Genomic DNA, 27,204 nt, shown 5'->3' with positions numbered 1-27,204 from the left:
TTGGCGTGGAGAATTTTTTATCTCTTACTAAAAAAGTGAATCTCTTAAACACAAATAAATATTTGAGAGACATTGCATCGCATACATGATAATATATGTAATCGAGATTTTCAAACTTCAAAACCATAATCACATTTTACCTACATCGAATTAATATTAGTATTATAAGTAGTACTATTGCTTTCCAGAATGGTACATTTTTCATATTAAAATTAAAAGCATAACACAATTTTATAATGATCAAAATAGCATCTATTCTTGGTTTTTAAGTTTTCTACTCATATGTATTTTACTCAGATTTTACCAATTTAAAAAATACTTAATAACCAAGCTCCCACAAATATAAATACACATAAATACGAGGTCCCGTATGCAATTTGTCAAAACAGAAAAATCTCATCCCTTTGCACACTAGTGCGTGTGTTTCTCTCCAGACTTCTCCCCTACCGAACAGGAATTCAGGCTGACAAAAACAAGAAATGGGGATTCCGGCGAGAAGAAGAGGAGCAGGAGGCGGCGGAGTTGTGGCAGTGGGAGCGGATACACTGAGTGAGAGAGCAGCACAGATGAGGGAGGCTCTGTTGAAGAGCCAGTCCATCACAGATAATATGGTATCCATTTTGGGATCTTTTGACCACCGCCTTTCCGCTCTCGAAACCGCCATGCGTCCAACTCAAGTACAACTCACTTTTTCTCTAATTCTTCTCAAATTCGTGATTCGGCAAGTTAATTTCTGAGTGGAAGTTTTGAATTTTAACCCTTCTAATTGGTTGGGAATGATGAGTGCGCAATGAACTAGAAAGAAGATCCAATTTCTCGCTTCCCAGATACTTTTGATGCTTTTGAAATGATTTAAACTGATCAACAAATATGAGATCTTTAGCAAAATGCTTTTGGAATGTGTAAATGATCTGTATGTTATAAATTTATGTTATTTACTAATTTCTTTCACTACCTTTTCTGTAGCTTAGAACACATGCTATTCGGAGAGCTCATGAGAATATTGATAAAACCTTGAAGGCCGCTGAGGTCATCTTGTCACAGTTTGATCTTTCTCGCCAGGTAAGACTCTGTATTTGAGGAGACATATTCATCATCTCCGGAATAGCCTTTATATGCTTTCACAACTAACGATACCATAATAATTTATTACCGAGTTCGATATTATTAAATGTTAAGGATACAAGGATAAAGTTCATTAGTTTCTTACACCTGCTATTATTTTGATATAATCTCTCTTTGATGTTAATCATTATTGTTATTATTACATATCCCTTGCTGAATTGAGGTAAGAGGTGGAGCAGCAAAACAAGTTGATAGCATATGGAATGGATATGGAAGTCTGATGGTTGAAAATATGTTACCTTAGTATCTGTACGAAAAATAGAAGAAAATGGTTTAAAAACTTAATGGTCGTACTTATCCTTTGATTTCCTGACTGACTAATGGTGAATATTATAGAACGTATTCTTACCCTAAATTAACAGAAAAGGATTGCGTGCTTGATATTGAAGTGTGAGGAGCATGTGATTTTTATAGCAATATTGTTTTGACTAAGCAGCATCTGATAAAAACCTACACAAAATCAGTTATCAGGAGTATTTTTTTGAGAGAAAGTTATCTAGATTTTGTTTCACCAATGTCTTTAGAAGATCACCTTATAGAGCTTGGTGCTTTGAAAATCCATCAGTCTACCCTTTTAAACTTTGGATATATCTTTTTCTGCTATGTTCAACATCAGTTATTATTTGCGGACACTGATTTTTATGCTTCTGTTAAATTATCTTTTCTGTGTGTCTGTCTACAGGCTGAGGCTAAAATATTGAAGGGTCCACATGAGGACCTAGAGAGTTATCTTCAAGCAATTGAGCAGTTAAGGAACAACGTCCAGTTTTTCAGCAACAACAGAAGTTTTAAGAGTAGTGATGGAGTCCTCAACCACACAAATAATTTACTTGCCAAGGCTATTTCAAAGCTAGAAGAGGAGTTCAAACAACTATTATTGTCGTACAGGTTAGTTCTTCCTTTTATGTCTCTAAACACTTAGTATCAATGTTTTAATATTCTTTTTTTCCTTTGCTTGATGCATACTTTGGGTCCACTAAAACCACAGAATCACAGAAATATTATTGTGGTAATTGCATTTGACTTAGTGTGCACCAAATCTATGGGAAATGAAATGATCAATAAGTAATATTTGCTTGATTGTAATAAACATAAGACTAAGTTCAGTCCGCATTAATTAGGAATAGGATCTATAATAGAATTTGATGTCATCTGATCCACAAATCTGTAGCAAATCTAAATTAATTATACCCAACATAGATATCTTAAAGAGAAATGTACAGGTATGATATAATCACAAAGTAGACAAATAAGTTGATCATCTGGAAGAATCATATCACAAACCAATAAACGTCAGTTTTCTGCCAGCCTTTTATGTATGATCCTTATTAAAGCATACTTTTCTGCACCAATTCATTTTCACGATTGAGAGTATATATTTCACTGATAGCTCATTAGGTGGACCCTGTTTCATTATTTTTTTGTTTTGCTGCTCATTTGTGAGCACTAATTATATTTTTATAAATACTATTTGACTGTTCATTTGCATGTTATATTTATGTATTCTATCTAAAAAATTTTAAATTTTCCAGCAAACCTGTTGAACCTGAAAGACTTTTTGAGTGCCTCCCCAATTCTATGCGACCATCAGAATCACCTGGACATTCTACGGGAAAGATTCAATCTTCAAGTAGTCACCACGATAATCAAAATAATACATCCGAAAGTTCTGTATACACTACACCAGCTTTAATTCCCCCTCGAGTTTTACCTCTGTTGCATGATTTAGCATTGCAGATGGTACAAGCTGGGAATCAACAGCAGTTACAAAAAACATATAGGTAAATGTCTCATTTTCTGCCTTGTAGCTAGAGTTTGTGGTAATTATGTTTGTTTGTCTTTTCTTTTTAAGTTTTCATTGAGATAATTTTTCCAGTAAACTGAACTTCAGAGATATTAATTGTATTATGGGTCCCACGCATTTGATATTAGGATACTGTACAACTTTATATCGGTATTAGGCAGTAAGTTTTGCCATCAGCTCAGTCTGCTAACTTTTTTGGATAGCAAAAACAGCTTTACATACATTCATAGAATATCAACTTAGATTTATCTGTATCTAAGTCGTGTTTCCTTCCATATAATAAATTTGCATTATATTATGTAGGGATACCCGTTCTGTTGTTTTAGAAGAAAGCCTGCGCAAATTGGGAGTGGAAAAGCTCAGCAAAGATGATGTGCAAAAGATGCAATGGGAAATTTTAGAAGCTAAGATTGGGAATTGGATACATTATATGCGAATAGCTGTAAGCCATTTTGTTAATGATACTTTTTTTCTAGTGAATAATGCTCATGTGCATATCATTGGTTCTAACTGAAACAACTAATACAATCATCCTCATACAGGTTAAGTTGCTGTTTGCTGGAGAGCGTAAAGTTTGCGATCAAATTTTTGAGGGATTTGATCCTCTCATGGATCAGTGCTTTGCTGAAGTTACTGCTGGGAGTGTTGCTGTACTACTTAGCTTTGGAGATGCAATTGCTAAAAGCAAGCGATCTCCTGAAAAGTTATTTGTTCTCTTAGATATGTATGAAATTATGAGAGAGCTTCACTCAGAGGTAAGGATAAATTTCAATAGAACAACTATCAAACATCTATGTCTTGATTTTGGCAAATGATGAATCGTTTTGGCAGATTGAAGCACTTTTTAGAGGCAAAGCTTGCACTGAAATTAGGGACTCTGCCTTAGGATTGACAAAAAGGCTTGCTCAAACAGCACAAGAGACCTTTGGCGACTTTGAAGAAGCAGTGGAAAAGGACGCTACTAAAACTGCTGTTGCTGATGGGACTGTCCACCCTCTAACAAGCTATGTCATAAACTATGTGAAGTTCTTGTTTGAGTAAGTCATTCCGAAGTATGCCTATTGTATCTACTAAGACTACAGTTTTTTGGCTTCTAAATAGATAATGGGCACCCAATGATTTTGAGTGTACTTATTTTACCATGTTCAGCTACCAATCAACACTGAAGCAACTTTTCCAAGAATTTGAAAATAAAGATGACTCAAATTCTCAGCTTGCTGCTGTCACAATGCGTATCATGCAGGCTCTCCAAACCAATTTGGATGGGAAATCCAAGCAATATAGAGACACCTCTCTGACTCATTTGTTTCTGATGAACAACATCCATTATATGGTCAGATCTGTACGCAGGTTTGTAAATATGAGACTTGTATTTAGATATAACCATGCTATTAGCTGGTGCTTGTGATTGAAAAAATTGTTGCTTGTTTCTGGTTACTGTAGGTCTGAAGCCAAAGATTTGTTAGGGGATGATTGGGTTCAGAGACATAGGAGAGTTGTGCAACAACATGCAAACCAATATAAGCGGATTGCATGGGCAAAGGTTAGCTCTTTCTTTTTCTTTCTCCCCCATGTGAGAAAAGTTAGCTAAGACTCTTTAGGTGAAATTACAACTTAATGGGTTCACAAATTCATCCACAGAAGCGTCCATCTGAAATTACAACTTAATGTGTTCCACAGATTCTGCAGTGTCTCTCTGTTCAAGGCCTGACATCATCAGGAGGTGGTAGTTCGGTTGGTGCCGATGGAGGAAATAGTAGTGGAGTCTCTAGAGCAATTGTCAAGGACAGGTGCTTTTATTTTGAGATGCTTTGTTATAGTTGACTGGTTTGACTAACCACTGTTGTGCATCCCTAGATTAAAGACATTCAACGTGCAATTTGAAGAGCTTCATCAAAGACAATCTCAATGGACAGTTCCAGACACTGAGCTTCGAGAATCTTTGAGGCTTGCTGTTGCTGAAGTGTTGCTTCCTGCTTACCGATCTTTCATTAAACGGTTTGGGTGGGTGCTTGGCTTTCTTTCAGTAAAATTGCAACGTGATTTTTTTCTCTAATCAATCTATAATTTCCTCAACATCAAAACTAGAGTTAATGTCAATATTACATTTCCTCTTGTGTTACTTAGATGCCCTTTTGATATTGAGCAGGCCTTTGGTTGAGAATGGTAAGAATCCCCAGAAATACATCAGATACACACCTGAGGATCTTGAACACATGCTGGGTGAATTTTTCGAGGGAAAAACTTTGAACGAGCCTAAGCGTTAGATCATATGTGAGCTCTACTCTTCCACAATGGGCTTTATTGATGCCTCCTTCAGATAAGGTGTATTGTTGCTGATGTAGGATATGATTTTGGTACGACGTTGTAATGAGAGCATTTGTTTTGTAAAGTGTCAATAATATGTATTATTGTACATCATTATTAACCAGAATTGGAAAATATTTTGTGTTGTAATCTTGTATAGCCAAGTAATTTGATAGATCATTTGTTCTTTGGCGGATAATTTTCTTGTAAGGTGTATGCATACCTTTTCAAATGTATTTTCCTATTTCTTAATTGTCTTAACTCGAAGCTTGATGTCTGCAAGTATTTTCCTATTCTTTTGTTTTAGGTTGATCAATGTTTTATGCTCAGCTACAATTGTTGATACATACATATTAATCTAGTACAGTAAAGTATTGAGTATCTTGCTCAGTTTCACTTCTAGAAAAGTGTAAAGTGTGTTTAAAAATTGCTGTTTCTTTTTACTTATCCATCTGCATGAGATGAATTAGTTCCTTACCATCCTCTCCTGCTGGACAAGCTAGAATGAGCAAACAATAATTGGGAACAGTATCATCAAACCATATCCTAATTCCCACAAAACAAAAGGGAAAAAAGAAAGAAAGAAAAAGGGGAAAACAACCTTTTATTGTGTTTGAAATGCTCTTTTTTTACCAGCGAGTCATGAGCCCTACCTTGATCAGGAATATATATATGGATTCTTTCTCCATCATTTTGTGTAAGCTTTTATCCACAAAAATGTAAAATATGATGATTTGATTTGTGGGATCCAAGGCATTCATCATTATTTGTGTGATTATAGTATATAGTAAGAGAGAGAGAGAGAGAGAGGGGGTTGGAGATCCGAGGCAACCCTTACTTTCATGCATAAATCAGTTGCAATACAAAATAAAAGGAATAAGCTTTATGAAAGGCAACCATTTTTGAAAGACTCATTTCTCACTTTTCTTTTCCTAAAAACAAAGACTGCAAAAGATCAATGTGTGGAAACTTTGTCTCCATGCCAATGCTTATGCTAATGATGTCTGTGTAGAGAGAGAAGGCAGAAATTGGAAGTGTAACATGAATAGTGAGAAAAGTTGAACTGCCTTAACAAAGTGTGTAAGGTTTAAACAAAATGTTAATATAAGTATCTTCGAAAGGGAAGACACTTAGTGCATGGCACCTTTTGCTTTTCTAGGGGCCTTTGGGACTTTCTATATATTCATAATCATTTATAGATTATATTAGCTGATCTTTGCCTTTTCTATTTGAACAGCTACTTGTCATTATAATTTAATCATATTTCCAAAACGATCATATTTCAATCATTGTTTTTAGATACCAAATGTTTATACACACCCCTCACATGCTCTTTTATGTATACAAAATGTACAGATCAGGAAATATTGTTTTATATAATCTCTTATTGATTTTTGTTTATATTCGCTTTTGCGTTTTAACGGCATTAATTAAATCCAATCATATTGGCATTACTAGAGAAGCCGATCGCCGAAAGGAAAACATTTAATACATTTGTTAGAAAATTGGGTGGCAACACGATGCCATGTACAAAAATATTGTATCTATTGCCATGAAAAAGAGATAAAACAAAAGAAAATTACCATATAAAAAACAAAAAGTAAACTACTAATTGAAAAGTAAGTCGGGTTGAGGAAATCATTTCTATCCACAATACGAATTACGGTCTGATTGAAAGATTAAATGCTGATTAACAATTAAATGAATAATATATAAAAATGTAGTATATCTTGATTTATATGATTAGCCACTAAGTGAAACACAATTGTTGATGATATGATTGAGTCCATAACAAATAATGGGAACAAAGCTCGAGGTCATGTCTGCTGTTGACAAAGACAAGAGCCAATCATCCGATCGCTTCCAATAATTTATGAAAGTTGGAGGATTCCAGTTGCATCATTTTCTTTTAATTAATAATTAATGATCGATCCTGAAAGGATTGATTATTTTGATTATGATAATTAGCCACATTTAAGCGCATAACTCATATATTAACGGAATAAAATAAAGAGACTCCTTTGGAAAGAGTGCAACCATATACAGTCCTTTATCGAATTTTTGGGATCTTATTGTATTGATATTTTTTGTGTATGTATGAATAAACTGAACTGATAGTATATACTATTGAGGTAAACCACTAGTTTCGACAAATATTCTATTTACCCTCGCATATAGGCTATAAATAATTATTAAAATGTTTATGCATAAAACAATATAAACTTTATTTAATTTGAATCATAACATTAACCGCCTCCTGCCTAAACGATGAAGAAGAAGAAAAAGAAAAATTAAAGAAAAAGAAAATTGAAGAAAAAGAAGAAAGTTGAATGGCCCCAACGCTTTTAGTGTGTTAATCTTTGCGATAAAGTATGATGATGTTTCATCATTTGAACTGATTAACATCTCTTTTGTTGGTTCTAGAATCGAAGTTTAGGGTTCATTGTCTTCTTTAATTTTGTTGACTCCAAAGTAATTAAAGATCCTCTTTGATTTTTGTGACTCAAAGATCGAATACTAGCTCTTATTTCAATATTAGTATAAGTTTAAGTGTCTAATCCACTATCTCATTAATTTTTCTAAAGAAAAATTCAAGTTTTCCCTATCCAAGGAAAGCAATAAATTAAACGGCAACTTTCTTTTTCTTTTCCTTTATTTTTTACAAAAAAGAAGGAAGTCATTACTTTTTATTTGCTGCATTACGCAAATTATGGCGCGTTTTAACTTGAAATTTTACTTGTGAATTAAAGCGAGCTTTCAATAAATACTTTTACCACTATTTTCATAGTACTATATTCTAAGGCAATCCACTTGTTTAATATTGATGTAATAATTGAAAGTTTATGTTTGGATTCTCAAACCACAGCAAAGTATTCCAACAATGATTTACAAGATTTTTCAAGATTTGTGACTACAAAAAAAGGAACTCAATAAAGTTATGACATTTTATGATGAGTGTATAATTATTAACTTATTATGAATGGCACATAATCATAGTAAGTAACAAAGACACTAATTAAGCACACAATACTAGTAACGTAGGGGTCATGCGTACAATGCTAACTTTTCTTAAATGACTAACTTGCTAACTCATCACCATAAAGTATTAAAAATGTGAATACGATTACATTAAAATGTCAACACAAATTTGTGATACATATAGCATATGCGCAAATTAAGAAGTAAAGAGTAACATTATAATTGAATTAATAGTTAATCAACATTACATTTCAACTTATATGTGAAAGAACAACAAACCCTAATAGTACTAGTATCTAATTTACAATACTTGGATTCCAAAAATGACTTGCATGTCAACTGAATCCAGAATCCTAATCCCACTCCTCTCTTCCGTCGCAACGTTCAAATCCAACGATACACAATGCTCTTCTTCTTCTCTTTCTCCATTATCAACCGCACAACAACTGAACACCACAATGCCGTCTTTGAGCGGGAAACACTCCTCCCCGATCGAAACGCTGCCGTTTCTCATCGCTCTCTCGAACCTTTTCACGCCGCCGTAGTCCATCTGATCAACATCTTCGACGTAGAACAACCGCCTCGGATTATCTCGAACCGCTTCAGCAAATCTATCGTAAACCGCCCCGCCATGCTCATCTCTCGCCCTCTTGCTGCCGCTCGCCACCTCCTCCGCCGAATTATCTCTCCAGCGGCTGAGGCCGATGACGACGAAGTCGTGTTCGGATCCGAACACGACCTTAGCGGCCTCCTTGGCCATCAACTCCTTGCCGTTATCGTCACCGCCTAGGAATGCCAACCAGCTATCTCTCCTCCTCCTGGACCGGCATCGGAGGATTGCTTTTGCGATGTCCGGAGCAATGTGCTTCTGCCATTGGACTTTCTCCTCCAATGCAGCTGTCAGAATCCTCAGATTTTCCGAATTCAGCTCGTTGAATTTATGAGGGAGCTTCATCATATCTTGGCTTGCTTCGCTCGAGGAAGCTGAATTGGGGCTCGAATTAGGGTTTGATAGGAGTTCCGGTTTGGAAACTTTGGCGATCACCGGCCAGTTGAGAAGAATTTGAGACTTGTTGTGGTCGTTGGATGTGGATGGAGACGACGGCGAGGATGATAGATTCCACACTTTTTCGAGGAAATGTGGCTTCTTGTGAAGTGAGCTGCTGCATATTGTGTTCCACTTCTTACTAAGATCCTTTAATTTGTCAGATTCCTGTATACCAAATTAAAGTAGTATCACTATATGTTCCTAGAATAAATGGAAAGCTACATGACATATCATATAGTAGTTGAAAAAAAAGTTGAAATCTGACCTGATTGCTACTAATTAGTTGCTTTTTCATGTCATCCTTGTACTGTTGCAGCCATGACGGAAGCCTTGCGCCCGATGAACCGCTCGTCACAGCTAATTCGGCCTCTTTCTCGAAACTTCCTGTACAATCACAACAGCAAGCCATTTGCTTCTTCATTCCCGACTGCCACTTCTCATCATGCATGCCACTGGAAATTATACTAAAAACATTAGCTAGCAAGTCAAATTTATCAATAAAAGTATAGAAAAATGAAAAAATGAAAAATGATTGAGAAGTGGAACAACCTGTGGAGGGTGAGATCGAGAGGATGAAGGGAGGCGGGGGGAGGGGCCTTGTGGCGGTCGACGTTGGCCTTGACCTGAGTGCTGGAGAAGCCGGCCTCGCGCATGACTCTGCTGACGCTGGGATCGTCTAAGATGGAGATGACGAGCTGCTCCACCTCCACTTTGAGGGCTAGGATGGACTGCTGCTGCTGCTGCTGGCTCTCGATGGAGCCGCGCCGCTGGTGGGCCTGGGCCCGCTTGAAGGCCGCCACCAGGGCGTTGGAAAGAGAAGGGAGGTGGGAGTGTGGGCCGAGCAGGGGGCCCGGGGATGAGGTCGGGAGGCGGTTGAGGGCCACGTTGAAGCAGAGCTCGAGGGCTTTGCACTGCAATGGGTGGGAATGGGATTGGAGGCATGCCCGCTTCAGCAGGCCGGCCGGTGATGCCAGCATGGCGCTCGCCACGTGTAGGGGGCTCACTTGCGCGTGGCCGCGCCGCCTTGCCAGGCCCACCGCCTGCTTCACGATGGCCGTGGCTTCCACTGTTAGTGAATGGTGAAGGCTGTAACCTCCTCCGCTTCTCATTTTTTATTACTATTGATTGTTAGTAGCAATAGTTTTCTTGATGGTCTTATTGTGTGTGGGAAAAGAGGGAGAAGGAGAATATTGTGGTTTTGAAATGGGAGGAATTGATGGTGATTGTTGAAATATGTGGCTTCCAACTCTATATAAAGGGGTGAAATGAATTGGGTTTGTGCCTTTCTTGTTATGGTTGGTTTTGTGTGAATGCTAAAGGTTTATTTAAAGAGAAAATAAATGTTAAGAGTGTAAAAAGTGAGGCCATGTGAGGCAAAGCTAAGTTGTCTCTCTAGCTTTTTTTCTCTTTGTAAGGGATAAAGTTGGGCTTGATGAATAATATACTACTCCTATCAAGTTAGACTGCATATCTTTTGTGGAAAGCAACAACAAATATTTCATGCATATATAAATAATTAATTAATGATTATATATAATGAGTTTAGTAATGAGGAGTACAAAAAAATGTGAATTACTACATGAATATCAAACTTTGCCAAAAAGAGAGAAAAAGAAAAGAAAAGATGTGTTAAAGAAGAGAGGGAACAGTCAGAAGAGACTGAAAAGAGAGAAGACTGTGATCAGTATGTCTGTTGGAAGGGTTCGGGAAATTAAATGTGTGTTGGCCATCGAGATCGAGTGTATATTATTAGTATGATCATCTTTCTTAAAGAGGCCAACGAATAAAGCAATCTAAATATCGATTTGATGGAATAAAGGAGTTAAAAGGTTTCAAACTTAGCTTTATTTCAATTTTTTATTACGCTTTTTTGCATGAAATCCAAATTTTTAGACCGTCTTCCAGAAGAATGTATAGTTCCCATGCATTTATCATCACTCACCATTACATCACTTTTAATTTCTTAAATCCCTAATGATACGGAACGGGCCTTGTTAAACTCAGTGTTAGCTTCAGAGATGGGCCTGAGCCTGTCCTATAGTGATTTAGGGGTATAATGGGAAATAAGAAGTTAAGTATAATCTGAAAGATTACAAATGATTTCTCAGAGACTCGATGATATTCGCTTTCTTTCGAATTAGACTTAGAAGTGGCAAACTCATTTTTCTGAAATCTAATTTAAAGTTCACTCTATTATAAAAAGTATCTCAAATGAAATATACTATAAATCCTTTCACCATATATTACTTCACGGTTCAAAATATTGATTTTTAACATATAATGTAAATATAAAACTCTCATTCACCAAATATCTTGTAATCTTGTTTAGTTCACTTAGAATATCTCAATAAAAAAAATTATTTTCAGTATTTTGAATAAGATAAATATTTGTATATTTATCTTTTCAAAATATATACTCCCTCTGTTCGTCATAAGGAGTCTCGGTTATCATTTTAGTTCGTCTGTCATTATGAGTCCAAGTTCGCTTTTACTATAAATGGTAGATACACCTAAGGGTGGCAAAATGGGTTACCCGTGGGTACCCACACCTGACAAGTCGGGTTGGGTACCCGTACCTAGAGCTGCCCAAGGTTTACCGAACCGGCAGTTAAAACCGAAACCGTAACCGGCGGTTACGGTTCCGAACCGAAACCGCGAAAAATATGCCGAGCCGAAACCGTGAATTTTAGAACCGTGGTTCGGTTCAGGTTTCGGACGGTTCCGAACCGGCGGGGTTTCACGGTTCCGAACCGCCAACGCAATGATAAATTTAAACATAGTTAATCCTTATATTAAAACTATACTCCATTAAATATAACATTGCTGAATGATCCGGTTTATGAGTTTTATACTCTTATATAAATAACTTTCATTTTTAGATTTGGTAATATCCGTAGAAACAATAACGTGGGACAAAATTTTGTAGCAAAAATAACTTTATAATACTATTTCGTAAAATTGGATGGTAAAAACATAAGATAAAAGATAATAAAATAAAAATAACTAAATTACAAGATGGAGTCTATGTTGTATGGTTTATGGTAATAACTTTATAATACTATTTTCGATTTTATTGATTAACACATTTTTTTACGCATGGAATCTATGGAGTATGGATAATTATTAATAAATATTTATCCAACATTTTAAAATAAACTTAGAAGAATTGATTACTTTAAATAAAGTATAATAAATTAACATTGGTTAATGTTGTAGTCTTCAAAATTGATTAGTTGAGTCTTTAAAATTGATTGGTTGACGGTGGGCGATGGCTGCACTATTCAAAATTGATTGCATAAAACACCATTTGTTTTATTTTTATTTATTTATTTATTTATTCTTAAATGTTGATTTTAAATTCAAATTGGATCTCATTTCTCTCTATTTTTATCTATATTAAATACTCCTCTCTATCCTTACTTACACTCACCTCATTTTAGTGTTAACAACTCAATTTAAACTATCCATTTCCTTGTTCCAATTTATTTTATAATTTCAACTATATGGCAAAAAAAAATTAACGGAAAAAACCGTGAAACCGCGAAACCGAACCTAAACCGCTACGAACCGTCCAAAAACCGGCGGTTCCAAACCGAAACCGTGAAACAGCCTCACGGTTCGGTTCCGGTTCCATATTTCCCAAAACCGGAACCGGCGGTTCCGAACCGAAACCGCCGGTTCATGAACCGTGGGCAGGTCTACCCGTACCCGATTTTAGCCAAATTTGTTGTCCCAATACCCGCCCTATGACATACCGGGATTACCTGATACCTGTGTCGGGTATCACATACCCGACATTACGGGTACCCGTTTCCTACCCGAATTCCTAATAAACAATTTGAAAATCATAATAGCCATCAATGTTCCCTAATTTACTTTATTAATATCGATGGTAAGCTTTGAATAGATTCAGAATAAAAGTGAGGGGACACTCTATAGCTAGTTCCGGTGAGTTTTCAATTGTATGTTCGTTGGAATATAAAAATGTTTCAAAACAACTCTTAGATTATATAAAACAAATATAGTATAAAAATGGGTCATACATTCCACTATCTTTTCTCACTCACTTTACTTTATACTCCCTCCGTCCAGCAATAGGAGTCTCGTTTTTCCGTTTTTGTCCGTTCGGCAATAGGAGTCCCGGTTCTACTTATCATATTTGGAGAATTTAATTACCCTCCCCCTTCTCACTAATTTACTCAATTGCCATTAAAAAACACCCTCCACCCAGATTTAATTTCACTATCTCACTCTCTCGGTCTCTTACCCTCACCCTCATTCTCTCTCTCTCTCTCTCTCTCTCGGTCTCTCACCCTCATTCGCTCTATGTGGAAACACTAATTCATGCCGCCTCCTCTTCCTCCTCCGAATCGCCGCCTCCTCCTCTTTCCCACTCTACCCTAAATGGATGACGTACCCTCTGAAACCCTATCCCCCATCTATGGGTTAGATTCGGCCGGAAATCGTATTCAACTTCCGAATTTCCCTCGTATGAATCCGATACCGAAGTGGACATTCGACACGTCGGAGGGGTCGATCCTGACTCCTATTGCAACCCATCTGTTTCCTATCCCCACATACTCGTGGGAGGCGGGTGATTCGATATCCACCGTAGTTCCTGAAACTCCGATGGTGGAAGTCCCTCCCTGGACCGATTCTCAGCCCTCTATGTTCCTTGAAACCCCAGATCCGGAAGCTATGTCGTGGATGGTGACTGATTCCACCATAGTTCCTGACACGCTGGAGACCATGCTAGATTCGGAGCTTATCGTCCCTGATACGCCGGGTTATGAGAGTCCTGACTCCACTGTGGTACCTGAAACTCCGTGGGTGAAGAGGCGGAAGCGTCCTGTTGAGGAAGAGGAGTGGTTCAAGGAGATCCTCCCGATTCTCTTGCCCGACATGAAAGATCTCCTCTAATATTGTGAGTTGTGTAAGAATCACCCCCTATCTAGGGTTTGGAGATTCTAACTTGGTCTGTATTTAGGGGTATCCATAGGGTTATTTTGTTATGTTGATTTAGCCACCCCCATTTTGGGTTAGGAGGTTTAATCTTGCCCTATATGCTGAAATTAGTAATGTTTGACTGATTATGTTGATGGAATTTGTTGTTGGTTGCTGGAATTTGTGCATTCTAATGTACTGTGGTGATTGTGTTTTGTTTAAGCTACCCCCAATTTGGGTTTGGAGGTTTAATCTACTGCTATATGATGAAATTTCTGATGTTTGGTCGATTAATCCAATTGTGGTGCTTATTTTATGTGAAAAGCCACCCCTTGATTAGGTTTGGAGGCTTTTCTTGCTGCCCTATGCTGAAATTATTCTGAGGTGCTTTTATGATGGTGAATTGTTGCTATACTTGGTGGAATATGTTGTTGGTTGGTGCTTTGGTGAGGGGTATGTTTGTGGTGCTTATTTTATGTGAAAAGCCACCCCTTGATTAGGTTTGGAGGCTTTTCAGACTGCCCTATGCTGAATTATTCTGAGGGATTTTTATGATGGTGAATTGTTGTTATACTTGCTGGAATATGTCGTTGGTTGGTGCTGTGGTGATGAGGTATGTTTGTGGTGATTATTTTATGTGAAAAGCCACCCCTTGATTAGGTTTGGAGGCTTTTCTTGCTGCCATATGCTGAAATTATTCTGAGGTGTTTTTATGATGGTGAATTGTTGCTATACTTGTTGGAATATGTTATTGGTTGGTGTTGTTGTAACAGCCCGACATTTTCTAGGGTATAATAAATACGGCGACTGCTACCAAGGCGGACTTAAAAGCAATAAGAACATAGGCTAGGGTTTCATTTAAAGAGATTTGACCAAGGTATTAAACGAACTATCAAAGCAATAAGTCAACGGTTTAACCAAGAAAATCAATGAAGAATAGATACCATAAACTATGATCAAAAGTCAAGGGTTTGACATAAATTCAACAAAAACACAATAGGTCTCGATCTTCTAATTCAAAAGGAATAAGTCCAAAACAACCAAATGATACTAATAAGTTTCAAAAATTCAGCGGAAGCAACCAAGAGAAAGTGAAGCTATGTATGAAGACACAACTACACTCGAAGTTCAAAATATCCATCTTATTTTATTAATGTGCTTAACACCCGCCAACGCTCGCCGCCGTTCAACCTGCACATAAAGAAAACACATGCAGGGCTGAGTATTTTGAAATATCCAGTGAACTCGTTGCCAAAACATTTTAATAGTTATGCCACCCTTACCATAGTGAACTCGAGTTTGCAATTATCAAAATAAATATCATCGAGTATCACAAAAATATTTTCATAGACTGGCCAGTCAAACAACTCCCCACTTTCTCAACAATCCATCAATCACAACATTTCCATAGTGCGACGAAAGTGTGGCCACACTTTCCGCCCACGAGACTGGCCGACTAGCAAGGACGGCTCCCGTTCCCACCGTGTACACTAGCCTGGAAGGGTTTGCGGCCCTACTCAGACCCGAATTCGTTTATACATATCCATAGCCCTATAGCCCAATGGAGCGAACTCTCAAACTAGGCATCAAGCGCACAACATCATCAAAACAATCACAGGCATGGCATAACAGTTTAAACCACCCTTATCTCTCCACTTTCATAAATTTGCAACATAAAAGAGTTTAAGAATAAAGCCCACCTTGACTGCTTAGATTTCAAGTACGTTTCTCCCTTTTGTTATCCGGCTTCGCAACCAAGGTTTCACCTTTTAATCACATACGCACATATCATGTATTAGTTTCAACATCAACTCCTAAATCATGCATGTCTCAACGCTTTTCCCCTTTTTCCCACCGATCCGGTTTACATTTATCATTCAAAACCAAGACACGTTCATCATATAAGTTTATTCACTCAACAATCCTAGATCTAACATCAACTTATGTCACACATGAGGGTTATTCACATGTCATGCATACACACACGCACGCATACACACACACACGCACACATATTTTCCATATACCATTTATCCCACTTTCATTCAATCTAGATGCATGAGGGTTCAAGAATACCGATTAATCGGTTAGATGAAGAAAGATTAATATATAGGTACCTTTTCTTGTCAAAACGAACAGTAGAAACAAAGTAGAGACTTGATTCTTCAAAAATCTTGAGGCTCAAACTCTAACTCTTCTCAAAAGATGAAGAATTATAGAAGAAAATTGAGAGAAAGAGAAGAGAGGGAGGGGCGTGTGCAATGGGGGTGGGAGGCGAAAATTTTAGAGTTAGGGTAGGTTTTGCTCTTATTTATAGGGTTCAATCAAATCTTTAGGTAATTAAATAGAATATTTGGGAAGATTTGATTCTCCACAATTAAATAAAACAAATATTGTGGAGTAGAGAGGAAGAAATAAAAAGTGGCGTGAATTAGGGTTTCAAGGCTAGAGATTTTCGAAAATCATGGCCTTTTATTTAGCCAAGATTTTGTTTGGTATATTTTTCGGAGTAGAATAAAATATCACGGAGTAAAATAAAATAATAATTCTCCCACCTAAAGATTGGAAATAGGCGTGTATCATGGCTCTTCCATAAGGAATAGATTTTAAATATTAACTAAAATAAGATATGGCAAGATCTCCTTGAGGTATGGTAAGATTTGCTAGAATATTTATATTTATGTATGGAAGGAATCAAATAAGGGATCAATTAAACAAACAAAATAATTCCTCCTTCCCAAACATATGTGATTTTCGAAAATCACATAGAACAACATGGGTGTCGATTTTTCTCATAGAGAAATAGAGAATAATTAGGTTTTGGATTTAATTTGAATAAATATCCCAAGAAATAAATTAAATCCGGAAAAATAGAATTCCTTCTCCAATAATAGTAGAGATCGAAAATTTCAAATAATGTGGTTATAGTATTTATGGAAATATCCTAAAAATCTCACTCACCCTTAAACAAATAATTCACCACATAATTTCACCTTTAATTCAAATATTCATATGCCACGTCATATATTCAACGAGTTTGACTTTTCAACCCAAGCCTCAACCCTAGACACAACTTGGTCACAAGAACTCATGTAATAAATTCACTCATCATTTAATTCACGTCTCCCACGTCATCAATAAAAATTTTACGGTTCTAAAATTAGGGTTCGAAAAAGTGGGGTGCTACAGCTGTGGTGATGGGGTATGTTTGTGGTGCTTATTTTATGAGAAAAGTCACCCCTTGATTAGGTTTGGTGGCTTTTCAGACTGCCCTATGCCTAAATTATACTGAGGTGCTTTTATGATGGTGAATTGTTGCTATACTTGCTGGAATTTGTTGTTAGTTGTTGCTGTGCCGATGGGGTTTATATGTGCTGCTTATATTATGTGTAAAAGCCACCCCTTTATATGGTTTGGAGGCTTGTGTCCATGGCCTATGATGAAATTTTTCTGAGGGTCTTATATCATTATCCTGAATATGTGCATTACATTAGGTTTGCACTATATCTATACACCAAAAAAACAAAAACATTAGACCCTAACCCAAAAAATAATAGGGGCTGACCAACACACCAAAAAAATCAAACTACCATATTCCATAAACACTATGGCCTGACCAACACACCAAAAAGATCAGACCACCCTATTCCATAAACATCACTTTGGCATATTAGAAGCCAAATGCATTTTACAGAGGGCCAATATCATATATTGTTCTCTGGCATTTGTAAGTAGTGCAGCACATCTCTCACAATATCCTCCTCCACCTCCAGCACATTGGGCAGTCCCACAGTCCCCCGGCAACGGCGCCATTTTGAAGGTTCTGGTGTTGTTCCTCGGGTTTTCGTATGTAAATTTATGTGTATCCAACTGATCAGGAAGAGATTCCTGACCCAGCTGAGTCATTGGTACGACAACCGGGACCTGGCTTCAAACAAGTTTTCTCAACCCACTTCTACTGATTAGTATAATGGAGGTAAGGGTCGAATCCCACGAGGATGGACACGTTTTGATAACTGCGGTGACTTTCCTGGGTGTTTTTGGTTAGCTACCACGCTTGGGTTGAGATTTTACCTAGACAAGAAATAAAGGTGGTACTCTACTGACTAGTAGGCGTGAAAATAAAGGCATGTGGTGGTGTTCGTGAAAATAGGGGACAAGGTGTCTCAGAGGCATATGGAAAGTAGACAGTTACTAAAAGAGGAAAATTAGACAACAAGGTATATCTGGTGGCTGGGGGCTCTCTGACAGGTCTGGATAGTACAACTGAAAAGTAGGGAACAAAAGCAAAACTAACTTAAAAGTAAAAGTGGTCTAAACTAAAGTTGATTTTGAAGTTTTCTTCTTCACCAAGTATTGACAAAAATCATATGAACACAAACACCATAACTAAACATCAGATTCATAAACTCAAACTCAAGATCCATCGATTAAAATGCTCAACTTAAATTAAACGGTGAAACTGCAATTTTACTTCTACTGACTGACATGCAAGGTGGTAATCACGGCGCAGAAAAGAAACTCATGCACGAAAATTTAACTAAACATGACTACAACTGCAGGTCGACAACTCTAGATAAGAAAGCACTCAGAAATTAAAAGCAATAACTAGATCTAACTTTCCTAGGCAGAATGAAGCAAACTCGAACCAAAGCGACATGCGAAATAGAAACTTCATAACGTAAACGTTGGAAAATAACAAAGTACTTCAAAATGCAACAACGATGAGTGTTTGCAACAAACCAACGATGAAAACAAGTAAAGATTAAACTAGAAAGCAAAGTAACGATTGTTTTGCCACTCCGGGCGATGATACTGCTATACTACTACGATAACTGGCTTGAACGGTGGATCGATGACTTCTCCGGCAGACTCTTGGACGTCAAGTGACCATGGCTGTGGCGAGGAACGAGAGAATGGACAATGCTTAAGGAACTGATCTTCTAGAGAGAATTCTAACTAAGTGTGGTGGCTGGACTTTTTTTCGAACTCCTTCTCTCTCTCCAAATGGCTTCTTTTATAGGGAGGCTTACCCTTGCTTTTAGGGTAGACTTCCTTCACGTTTTGACTTTTCTGCCCTTGGTAATTATCATCCCAGCTATCCTTCTTCTCCATCTCGAGCCTTTTCTCTGGCATGCCTCCTGGTCAGTATTGCACCCTTCTAGCGCCCTTTTCACTTGCGTCACCTGAATCGTCTCCTACTGACTTGGATCCTTTATTCCTGCACACTTGAGCAACTGTTTTGCAGATAATACATGCATTTCACGACATACTGACCAGTAACCAGGGCTTAGAATACGACTTATCACCTATCCTTGTTGATGTGTGGAACTTTGTAGCCATGTCCACCTCTGCACTGTAGAATTTCAGTGAGGCAAGTCTGCAAGCTCAGGAAAACTCTGTTGAGAGTTTGTGGTGAAAGCTCTGCAAAAGAGCTACACACATTCCCCACAAGTTCATCCACAGTCTTGCATGGTTTCTCATGCTGCAGTGACTGAATTGCTCTAAAAAGCCTAGGTCTAAGATGTTAGTGTTAGGGGAATTAGGTGGTTGACAAATCAGTTGGATTTTAAATCCATCTGAATTGACAACAGCCTGAAAATCTGGATCCATGGTTGTTATGTGTGGGGTTGCATTATCTTGCTTAATGTAATGTCTTTACTTGCCCATACAGGCCACTTGGCCTTAATTGCGAGTATAATCTGGCACGAAGAACAATAACATAACTAAATGATGATCTTTATTGAGTTTTTAAGATTTGATAGAATGAAAAAAGTTGCATACCTTGTTGATAAGGCAGTCCCTAATCACTACCTTTGTGACTGGATTTTTTGCTTTGGTTTCCATGATCCCTCTCAGCCTATTCTTTGACTTCCTCTGTGCTGGCAGTACTTCAGTGAAAGGAAATATTCCCACCTTACCATCATAAGTTGTCTGCCCATCCATACAAAATTGTGGTCTACTGATAGCACACATAAACATAACTTTGGTGATGTATCTCTTGGATTTGCATGACCTATATGTCTCATCCTCATCCGGCAAGAGGTACAACCTATCTGATGCCTTGGTCATATAGAACCATTTTTCATCTATATACACTACATTGTGCATGCTTTGATATTAAACTCTACCTTGAGTAATTTGTGGCTGAAGTTGACTAAGACTCCATGCTAGCTTATTCATATTGGTGAGGGCAGGTTTGATTGCATTTGTATGTGGCCTTAGTTTACCTTGCTTCACCCACTGACTTACTGTGCTCTTGCTCACATTCAATTTTACAGTCATTTTTCTCAGTGAATCTCTCTCAAGAGTAGATAAGTTTCTGATCTTTTCTTCATCTAGTTCTAATCTGTCAGCATGATGGTAGCCTCTAATCTTTCCTTTCGTGATTGCAGGTTCTCCCTTTTGCATCTTGGCTGCCTTCCATAGCCTGTGCACTGTCTTCCTACTAATTTCAAATGTCTCTGCTGCCTCCATTACAGCCCCTCTTGCGAGCACTCCATCATGGATGTGCTTGAGTAGAAACTGCACCACATTGTTCTTGATGCTGTTGTTCAAGTATTTGGTTTGCCTCTCCCCATTATCCATCCTTATGATGAATTTTTTATGAGGCATTTAAATCTACATAAATGTTGAGAGTTTTTTTAGGAGATTTTCAGATTTGGGGTTGGTAAGAGGTGTCTTAAATGAGTGTAGGTGGTGAATAATAGATTTGGAGTTGTACTTTTGGAGTTCAAATTTCTCTCAAACTTTTTGTAGAGGGAAATTTGAATTTTTCAGTTCCCCCTTTGTATTTTGAGCAGATTTGGAATTTGTATTTTGAACAAATTTGAAGTTAATGTGATCAATTAGGATTTGAGGGCATTTTGATTATGTTGAGTGTAATTTTTAAATTCAGTTTTTAATTTCTGTCCATGAATAAATTGGAATCAGGACATAAAAATGGTCATTTTTAATAATGCCATTGAAACTCCAGCAGTGACTCAACAAAAAAATTTGGCAGCTTCTTCAATTTTGGAAGCTTATTCAAATTTGGCAGCTTCATCTCATAGCAATGAAACGTTCAGCATGGAAGAAATTTTTTTAACACAATTGGGGTGGGTTCCAAATTCTACTATCACACACCATTTATTACACACTCCAAAACTTTCTTAAAATCCGTGCCTTTTAGAAATGGGACTGCTATTGCTGGACGGAAGGAGTATTTTTCAAAATACATGTCAAAATGAGACTTCTAATGATGGAAGGAAGGTATCTCTTGAATGTATAGTATTGATACGTGTTTTAATTCAAGGGGTATGGTTGAATGGAAGACTAGTTCACTCTTAGTTAAATAAATGGTCAAATGATCAATATATGCTTTTTGATGTGGAGGATCAAATCTCACTCTTAGAAATGCATATAAATCAGCATGAGTATGAGTGATAGTTATTGGGTCCGTTGATAAATAAAATACTCTTGGTCTAATAATCGAAAAAAAAAAATTGTAGCTATACGTGAAGTCACCTTGTTTGGACTGAGAAGCAATAACAAATAACCATCCATTTAGAAGGAATATTATTTAAAAGAGTGAACTACAAAAATGGTCCCTGGACTATGGGTTTATCTCGCCCATAGTCCCTGGACTTTAAAAATATCGTCAGTAGTCCCTGGACTAAGGGTTTATCTCGAAATTGGTCCTTTTGGCTTTTTTTGGTACGAAAATACCCTTTGATATTATTTTGGGGGGTTTGGGCAATTTGGTCTTTTTACACTTTTAACATTTTAAATCTGATATTATTTTAGTTATGTACTAACTTTGATATTATTTCAAAATTATCATTCTTCTTTCATTTTGTTATCCTTCACTGAATTTTTTTTTATTTCAATATTAGATTTAATTTTATAAAATTAAATTTAATATTTAGATTTTTAAATATCAATAAATTTTTTAATGAAAACTATTAATTCATGGACACTATAAATATTGATTAAAACTATTAATTTTTGTTATTTAATATAATATTCAATTGAATTGAAGAAGTACAGAAAAATAATATTAATCATGATGGAAAAATAAGAGTTATTCTATTTAGCCTCCGTTCGATTGTTATAATTGCTTGTGATTAAATATTATGAAGTTGACTAAAAATTTGATCCTACTTAAAAATTTATATAGGAGTATTTTTGTTGAAATTTTCTAGTAAATTTTGATTGTTTTCAAATTAATAAACAAAAATTATATTAGTCTTACATTAGATGCATATTTATTTCAGAATAAATTGTGTTATATAATCTATTTATGATTAAAGCTATTTAAATATTGATTAAAACTAAGGCGTTGTCATACCTTATTGATTACATAGTACTATACACTATCAAATATTGATTATAACTATTAATTTTTGCTATTTAATAATTTTTATAATTAAAAAAATTTATTGATATTTAAAAAATAAAATTTAAAATTTTGTAAAATTAAATCTAATATTGAAATTTTAAAAAAAAATTCAGTGAAGGATAACAAAATGGAAGAAGAATGGTAATTTTGAAATAATATCAAAGTTAGTACATAACTAAAATAATATCAGATTTAAAATGTTAAAAGTGTAAAAAGACCAAATTGCCCAAACCCCCCAAAATAATATCAAAGGGTATTTTCGTACAAAAAAAAACCAAAAGGACCAATTTCGAGATAAACCCTTAGTCCAGGGACTACTGGCGATATTTTTAAAGTCCAGGGACTATAGGCGAGATAAACCCATAGTCCAGGGACCATTTGTGTAGTTGACTCTATTTAAAATATTATATGTGATTGTTAAAAAGAAAAAGAAAAAGAAAAAGAAAAAGAAAAAGAAAGGACCGTATTTTTGTACTAGGATACATAAAAGGGAAGCAAAGCAGTCCCAAATCCCTCGCCGTCAGCAGCCGCAGCAGAGACAAGTGAGTAAATCCTTCAGTCAAAGCCCGATTGAAATCTCAACGAAAATACTCATTCAATTCCTTCTCCTCAATTATATTTATTTGATTTACTTGTATATATCTCTAATCCGATTAAATTCCGCAATTTCGTAGGGGACGGTCACACTGGTTTCTGCGAAACCCTTCTGTGTTTATCTTCGCTCCCAAAGGTGTGTATTGATTTTTTCTGTGAAAATGACTTGATGTTATGCTGGATTTACTTCACAGACTTTGCTTCGCTGCTTAATTGATTTTGTTTGAATTGATTTTGAATCCTTTTTTTTATTCTTATCAATCCATTCATCAGTCCGATTTGGTCAGTATTTTCACCTGCTGTGATAAATATAAAATATGAATAAAATATGGTAAAATCATGCCCGGATGAGATGGTTTCAGAAGAATCGTGGAGTTAATGATGGATGAGATTAAATGGATGCTTATCGTTAGATCTCTTTGTTGTGGAGGATTTTCGAAGGGAAACGTTGAAATGTATACACATAAGTTTTAATATTTTGTGAAGAAATAGAGAAATAGAGATACAGAGAAAAGAGAATTGAACTTTGTAGATGGATTAGGTTTTTTACATGTTTCTAGTTTCGGTTGAAGGTTTGCTATGTGTAGGTTTGTGGTATATTTTGATGCATTTGGTAGTGTGCATTTACTGTATAATTGGGGTATAGTGCAATCTTTTAGTTTACATACAACTCTGGGCTCACAAGCATACATATGTATTATGATGTCAATGATCTTGTCTACGTGATTCACTTGCTTTCACAATGCTAAAGCTTAACACGTGGCTTTCGTGTTTTTTAGTAGTCGCGTAGACAAGATCATTGCTCTTTATCTTGATAAAAAATAATCCAAGCTAATCCACTGTTTACTTTAATGGATTGATAATTTCGAGCTTGGTTGACCATTTATCTCTCAAATAGTCAATCCTATTCCTGTTTTTATCAATCTATCCTAGTATCCTACTATCACTCAAAGTAAATGCCTCCCAAGAGGTTCTTTGTCTGACTTTATTAATGATATTGTTCTTCACTTGAGCATTGGATTTAGTTTAGAATATTAATTGCTGAATAATAGAATTTGATAGATTTTCATGGTCTTGTTATCATTCTATGACATTTAAGATAAAATTGCTGAGTCTTTGGAATCACAAGATTGTCATCATTGCTTGCTAAGTGGAAGATGAACTAAGCAGGCAAGAAATAGTGAACTGACAAGAAGGACAAAGTTAAAGAGGCTGCTAAATGTCTGCTTCCGTGTTTGGCCTTCAGTGAATTTTACTCATATTTCATAGAAGCTCACAAGAGTGGTAACTGAAATATCATTGAGTACAAGATGAAAATACTATTTTATTCAGAATCCAGTAAAAGCAAGGATTATGTCATGTTTACTGCATTCTTTTCCTTTCATAGCTGCACAAAATTAATTTAAAGCCTAAATGCCTAATAGCCTATATTGTCACGTTAATAAGCATTCTTTCAATTGATTGTAACAAAAGATACAGGCCAATTTCAGGCCTGGGTTACCTGTTAGAAGCTTATATTTATGCAACATGAAAGGCTGGTATTCTGCCTACGTTACTACTGAAAAGAGTTGATTTGTCACTATATTTAATCAGACATTATTTGCAACTAAAAGTTCCACTGGTCCTATTATAAAAGTTTGCAAACTAAGATTGATGTATTTGACCAAATTTTAATGTGGCAAATTCTGTTAGACAAGGAAAATCATGATGTGTCTTTTCAACACTCTTATTTTGTTTTGGATTTCAACCCTTTTGAAGATGAAATCATAAGTGTTTCCTATTGCACTTCTTGTTAGGTCTTTGGTGAATAGCTGATTATACAAGTCACATGGCAGACGGCCAGGAAAATGATAAGAACATCGAAATATGGAAAATAAAGAAATTGATTAAGGCTCTGGAAGCTGCTAAAGGAAATGGTACCAGCATGATATCCCTTATAATTCCCCCAGGTGATCAAATAGCCCGGGTCACCAAAATGCTTGCAGAAGAGTATGGAACAGCTTCAAATATTAAAAGCAGGGTGAATCGTCAATCAGTGCTAGGTGCAATCACCTCTGCGCAGCAGAGGCTTAAGTTGTACAACAAAGTCCCACCGAATGGTCTCGTGCTCTATACTGGAACTATAATAACAGATGATGGAAAAGAGAAAAAGGTCACCTTCGACTTTGCACCTTTTAAGGCCATAAATGCTTCTCTTTACCTTTGTGACAATAAATTTCATACTGAGCCCTTGTCTCAACTCCTGGAATCTGATGAAAAGTTTGGGTTTATTGTTATGGATGGTAATGGGACCCTTTTTGGAACCTTAAGTGGTAATACAAGAGAAGTGCTTCACAAGTTCTCAGTTGATCTTCCAAAGAAACATGGAAGAGGAGGACAATCAGCTCTTCGGTTTGCTCGTCTTCGAATGGAGAAGCGTCACAACTATGTGAGGAAGACTGCAGAGCTTGCCACTCAATTCTACATTAATCCTGCTACCAGTCAGCCGAATGTATCAGGGTTGATACTTGCTGGGTCAGCTGATTTCAAGACTGAGCTGAGTCAGTCTGATATGTTTGATCCTCGCCTCCAAGCCAAGATACTGAATGTGGTAGATGTATCCTATGGTGGGGAAAATGGTTTCAATCAAGCCATTGAATTATCTGCTGAGATTTTGTCCAATGTTAAGTTCATACAAGAAAAACGCTTGATAGGGAAATTCTTTGAAGAAATCAGTCAAGATACCGGAAAATATGTATTTTCTGTGGATGATACGATAAAAGCTTTGGAGATGGGAGCTGTTGAAACATTGATAGTGTGGGAAAACTTGGATATAAATCGTTTTACACTAAAAAATACTGTGACCAATGAGATTGTCATCAAATACTTGAACAAGGAGCAAGAGCATGACCAGAGCAACTTCAAGGATGCTGCATCATCTGGAGAATTGGAGGTTCAAGAGAAAATGCCATTACTGGAGTGGTTTGCTAATGAATATAGAAACTTTGGCTGTTCACTTGAGTTTGTGACAAATCGATCCCAGGAAGGATCACAGTTCTGCCGAGGGTTTGGTGGCATTGGTGGAATTCTTCGCTACCAGCTTGACATTCGATCCTTTGATGAGCCATCCGACGAAGGAGAGTTTTATGACTCAGACTAAGATGAGCCGTTCTGCCTGCTTCTATCAAGTGGAATGATTCCAAAAATACCTGACTGCTTGTAAGTCATTGTGGCTCAGAGCCCTCTTTTGTGTCTGTACTTGTTATTTTCACTTGTTGGCTTCTAGTTACCTGTTTTGGATTTAAATTTTGCTTTCACCTCTCTCAAGGTAAGTGTTGAATCTTTATAGTACTACAAGCCTGATTGTGCTTGACATTGCTGCTGGCTATTTGTTTAAATCAGAAACACTATGAGCTTTATTACTCCCTAGGCCATTTTCTTGTTGCATGCAAATCATAGAGCTTTTACCTTCTGTGTTTTAGTTCTTAAGCGAATCATAGTATGTTTGACGAGTATTTGGATTTTTGTATCAAGAATCAGGAGTACATCCTTTCATTCTCTAGGTCATAGAGGTCATAGTTCTTGTTTTATTTAGAGGATAGTATATCCTCAGTCAAGCTCTACGCTTGTAAGTAGTCCTTAATTAGTTTGATCTATTTACAATAAAATCTTGCTCTTTTTTGAAACTTTAGCAGCAGAAGATTGCATTTGCTCTACCATTGTCCCCCCACAACAGGTCATAAGTTTATAAATAAAATAAATATATATGAACATTCAAATCCGTATATCAAATTTAAGTAGTTTTGCAATTAAATCTTGCCAATATCCTTAAATCGTGTTGATTCAATCAGTGTTTTGCTGTTTTTTGTCAGTGAATTCAAAATTTATTTCAAATGTCACTGTTTTATGGAGCAGTGTATGTCAAGTTGCAGAAGAGTATTTAGTTTAGTTGTATTTGAATTATGTGTTGCTAGCCAATTGCTGACTGGTGCTCGTGAATGAATAGTAATTGCACCATATAGTTTGGATCTCAAAATTTTCGTG

The 27,204-nt window shown here is 36.5% G+C and overlaps 2 protein-coding genes and 1 pseudogene across 3 annotated transcripts; 2 read left to right on the top strand and 1 right to left on the bottom strand.

Moving 5' to 3' along the window:
* Positions 1-394: 394 nt before the first annotated feature.
* On the top strand, positions 395-5,497 carry LOC125207568 (exocyst complex component EXO70A1-like). Its single transcript, XM_048106966.2, has 12 exons — positions 395-677; positions 967-1,062; positions 1,808-2,013; positions 2,658-2,906; positions 3,233-3,371; positions 3,472-3,684; positions 3,761-3,966; positions 4,079-4,279; positions 4,373-4,472; positions 4,610-4,719; positions 4,787-4,933; positions 5,079-5,497. Exons 1-12 carry the CDS (start codon positions 480-482, stop codon positions 5,194-5,196), a joined length of 1,983 nt encoding a protein of 660 aa, XP_047962923.1. The 5' UTR covers positions 395-479; the 3' UTR covers positions 5,197-5,497.
* Positions 5,498-8,419: 2,922 nt separating this feature from the next.
* LOC125204640 (protein SMAX1-LIKE 3-like) lies at positions 8,420-10,521 on the bottom strand. The gene is made up of 3 exons (XM_048103346.2): positions 9,813-10,521; positions 9,529-9,715; positions 8,420-9,428 (listed from the first exon to the last, which is right to left on the bottom strand). The coding sequence occupies exons 1-3, from the start codon at positions 10,370-10,372 to the stop codon at positions 8,517-8,519; spliced, it is 1,659 nt and encodes a 552-aa protein (XP_047959303.1). The 5' UTR covers positions 10,373-10,521; the 3' UTR covers positions 8,420-8,516.
* A 12,521-nt stretch (positions 10,522-23,042) lies between these two features.
* Positions 23,043-26,582, top strand: LOC125204961 (eukaryotic peptide chain release factor subunit 1-3 pseudogene; annotated as a pseudogene). Its single transcript, XR_016132738.1, has 3 exons — positions 23,043-23,129; positions 23,262-23,317; positions 24,978-26,582. The product of XR_016132738.1 is annotated as a eukaryotic peptide chain release factor subunit 1-3 pseudogene (transcript).
* Positions 26,583-27,204: the final 622 nt, after the last annotated feature.

The sequence above is a fragment of the Salvia hispanica genome, chromosome 6 (assembly GCF_029641045.1).
Source record: "Salvia hispanica isolate PSC_SH4W2 chromosome 6, Shi_PSC_v1, whole genome shotgun sequence".
NCBI lineage: Eukaryota > Viridiplantae > Streptophyta > Magnoliopsida > Lamiales > Lamiaceae > Salvia > Salvia hispanica.
The sequence above is the reverse complement of the archived record's forward strand: the minus strand, read 5'-3'. Positions and strand labels throughout refer to the sequence as shown.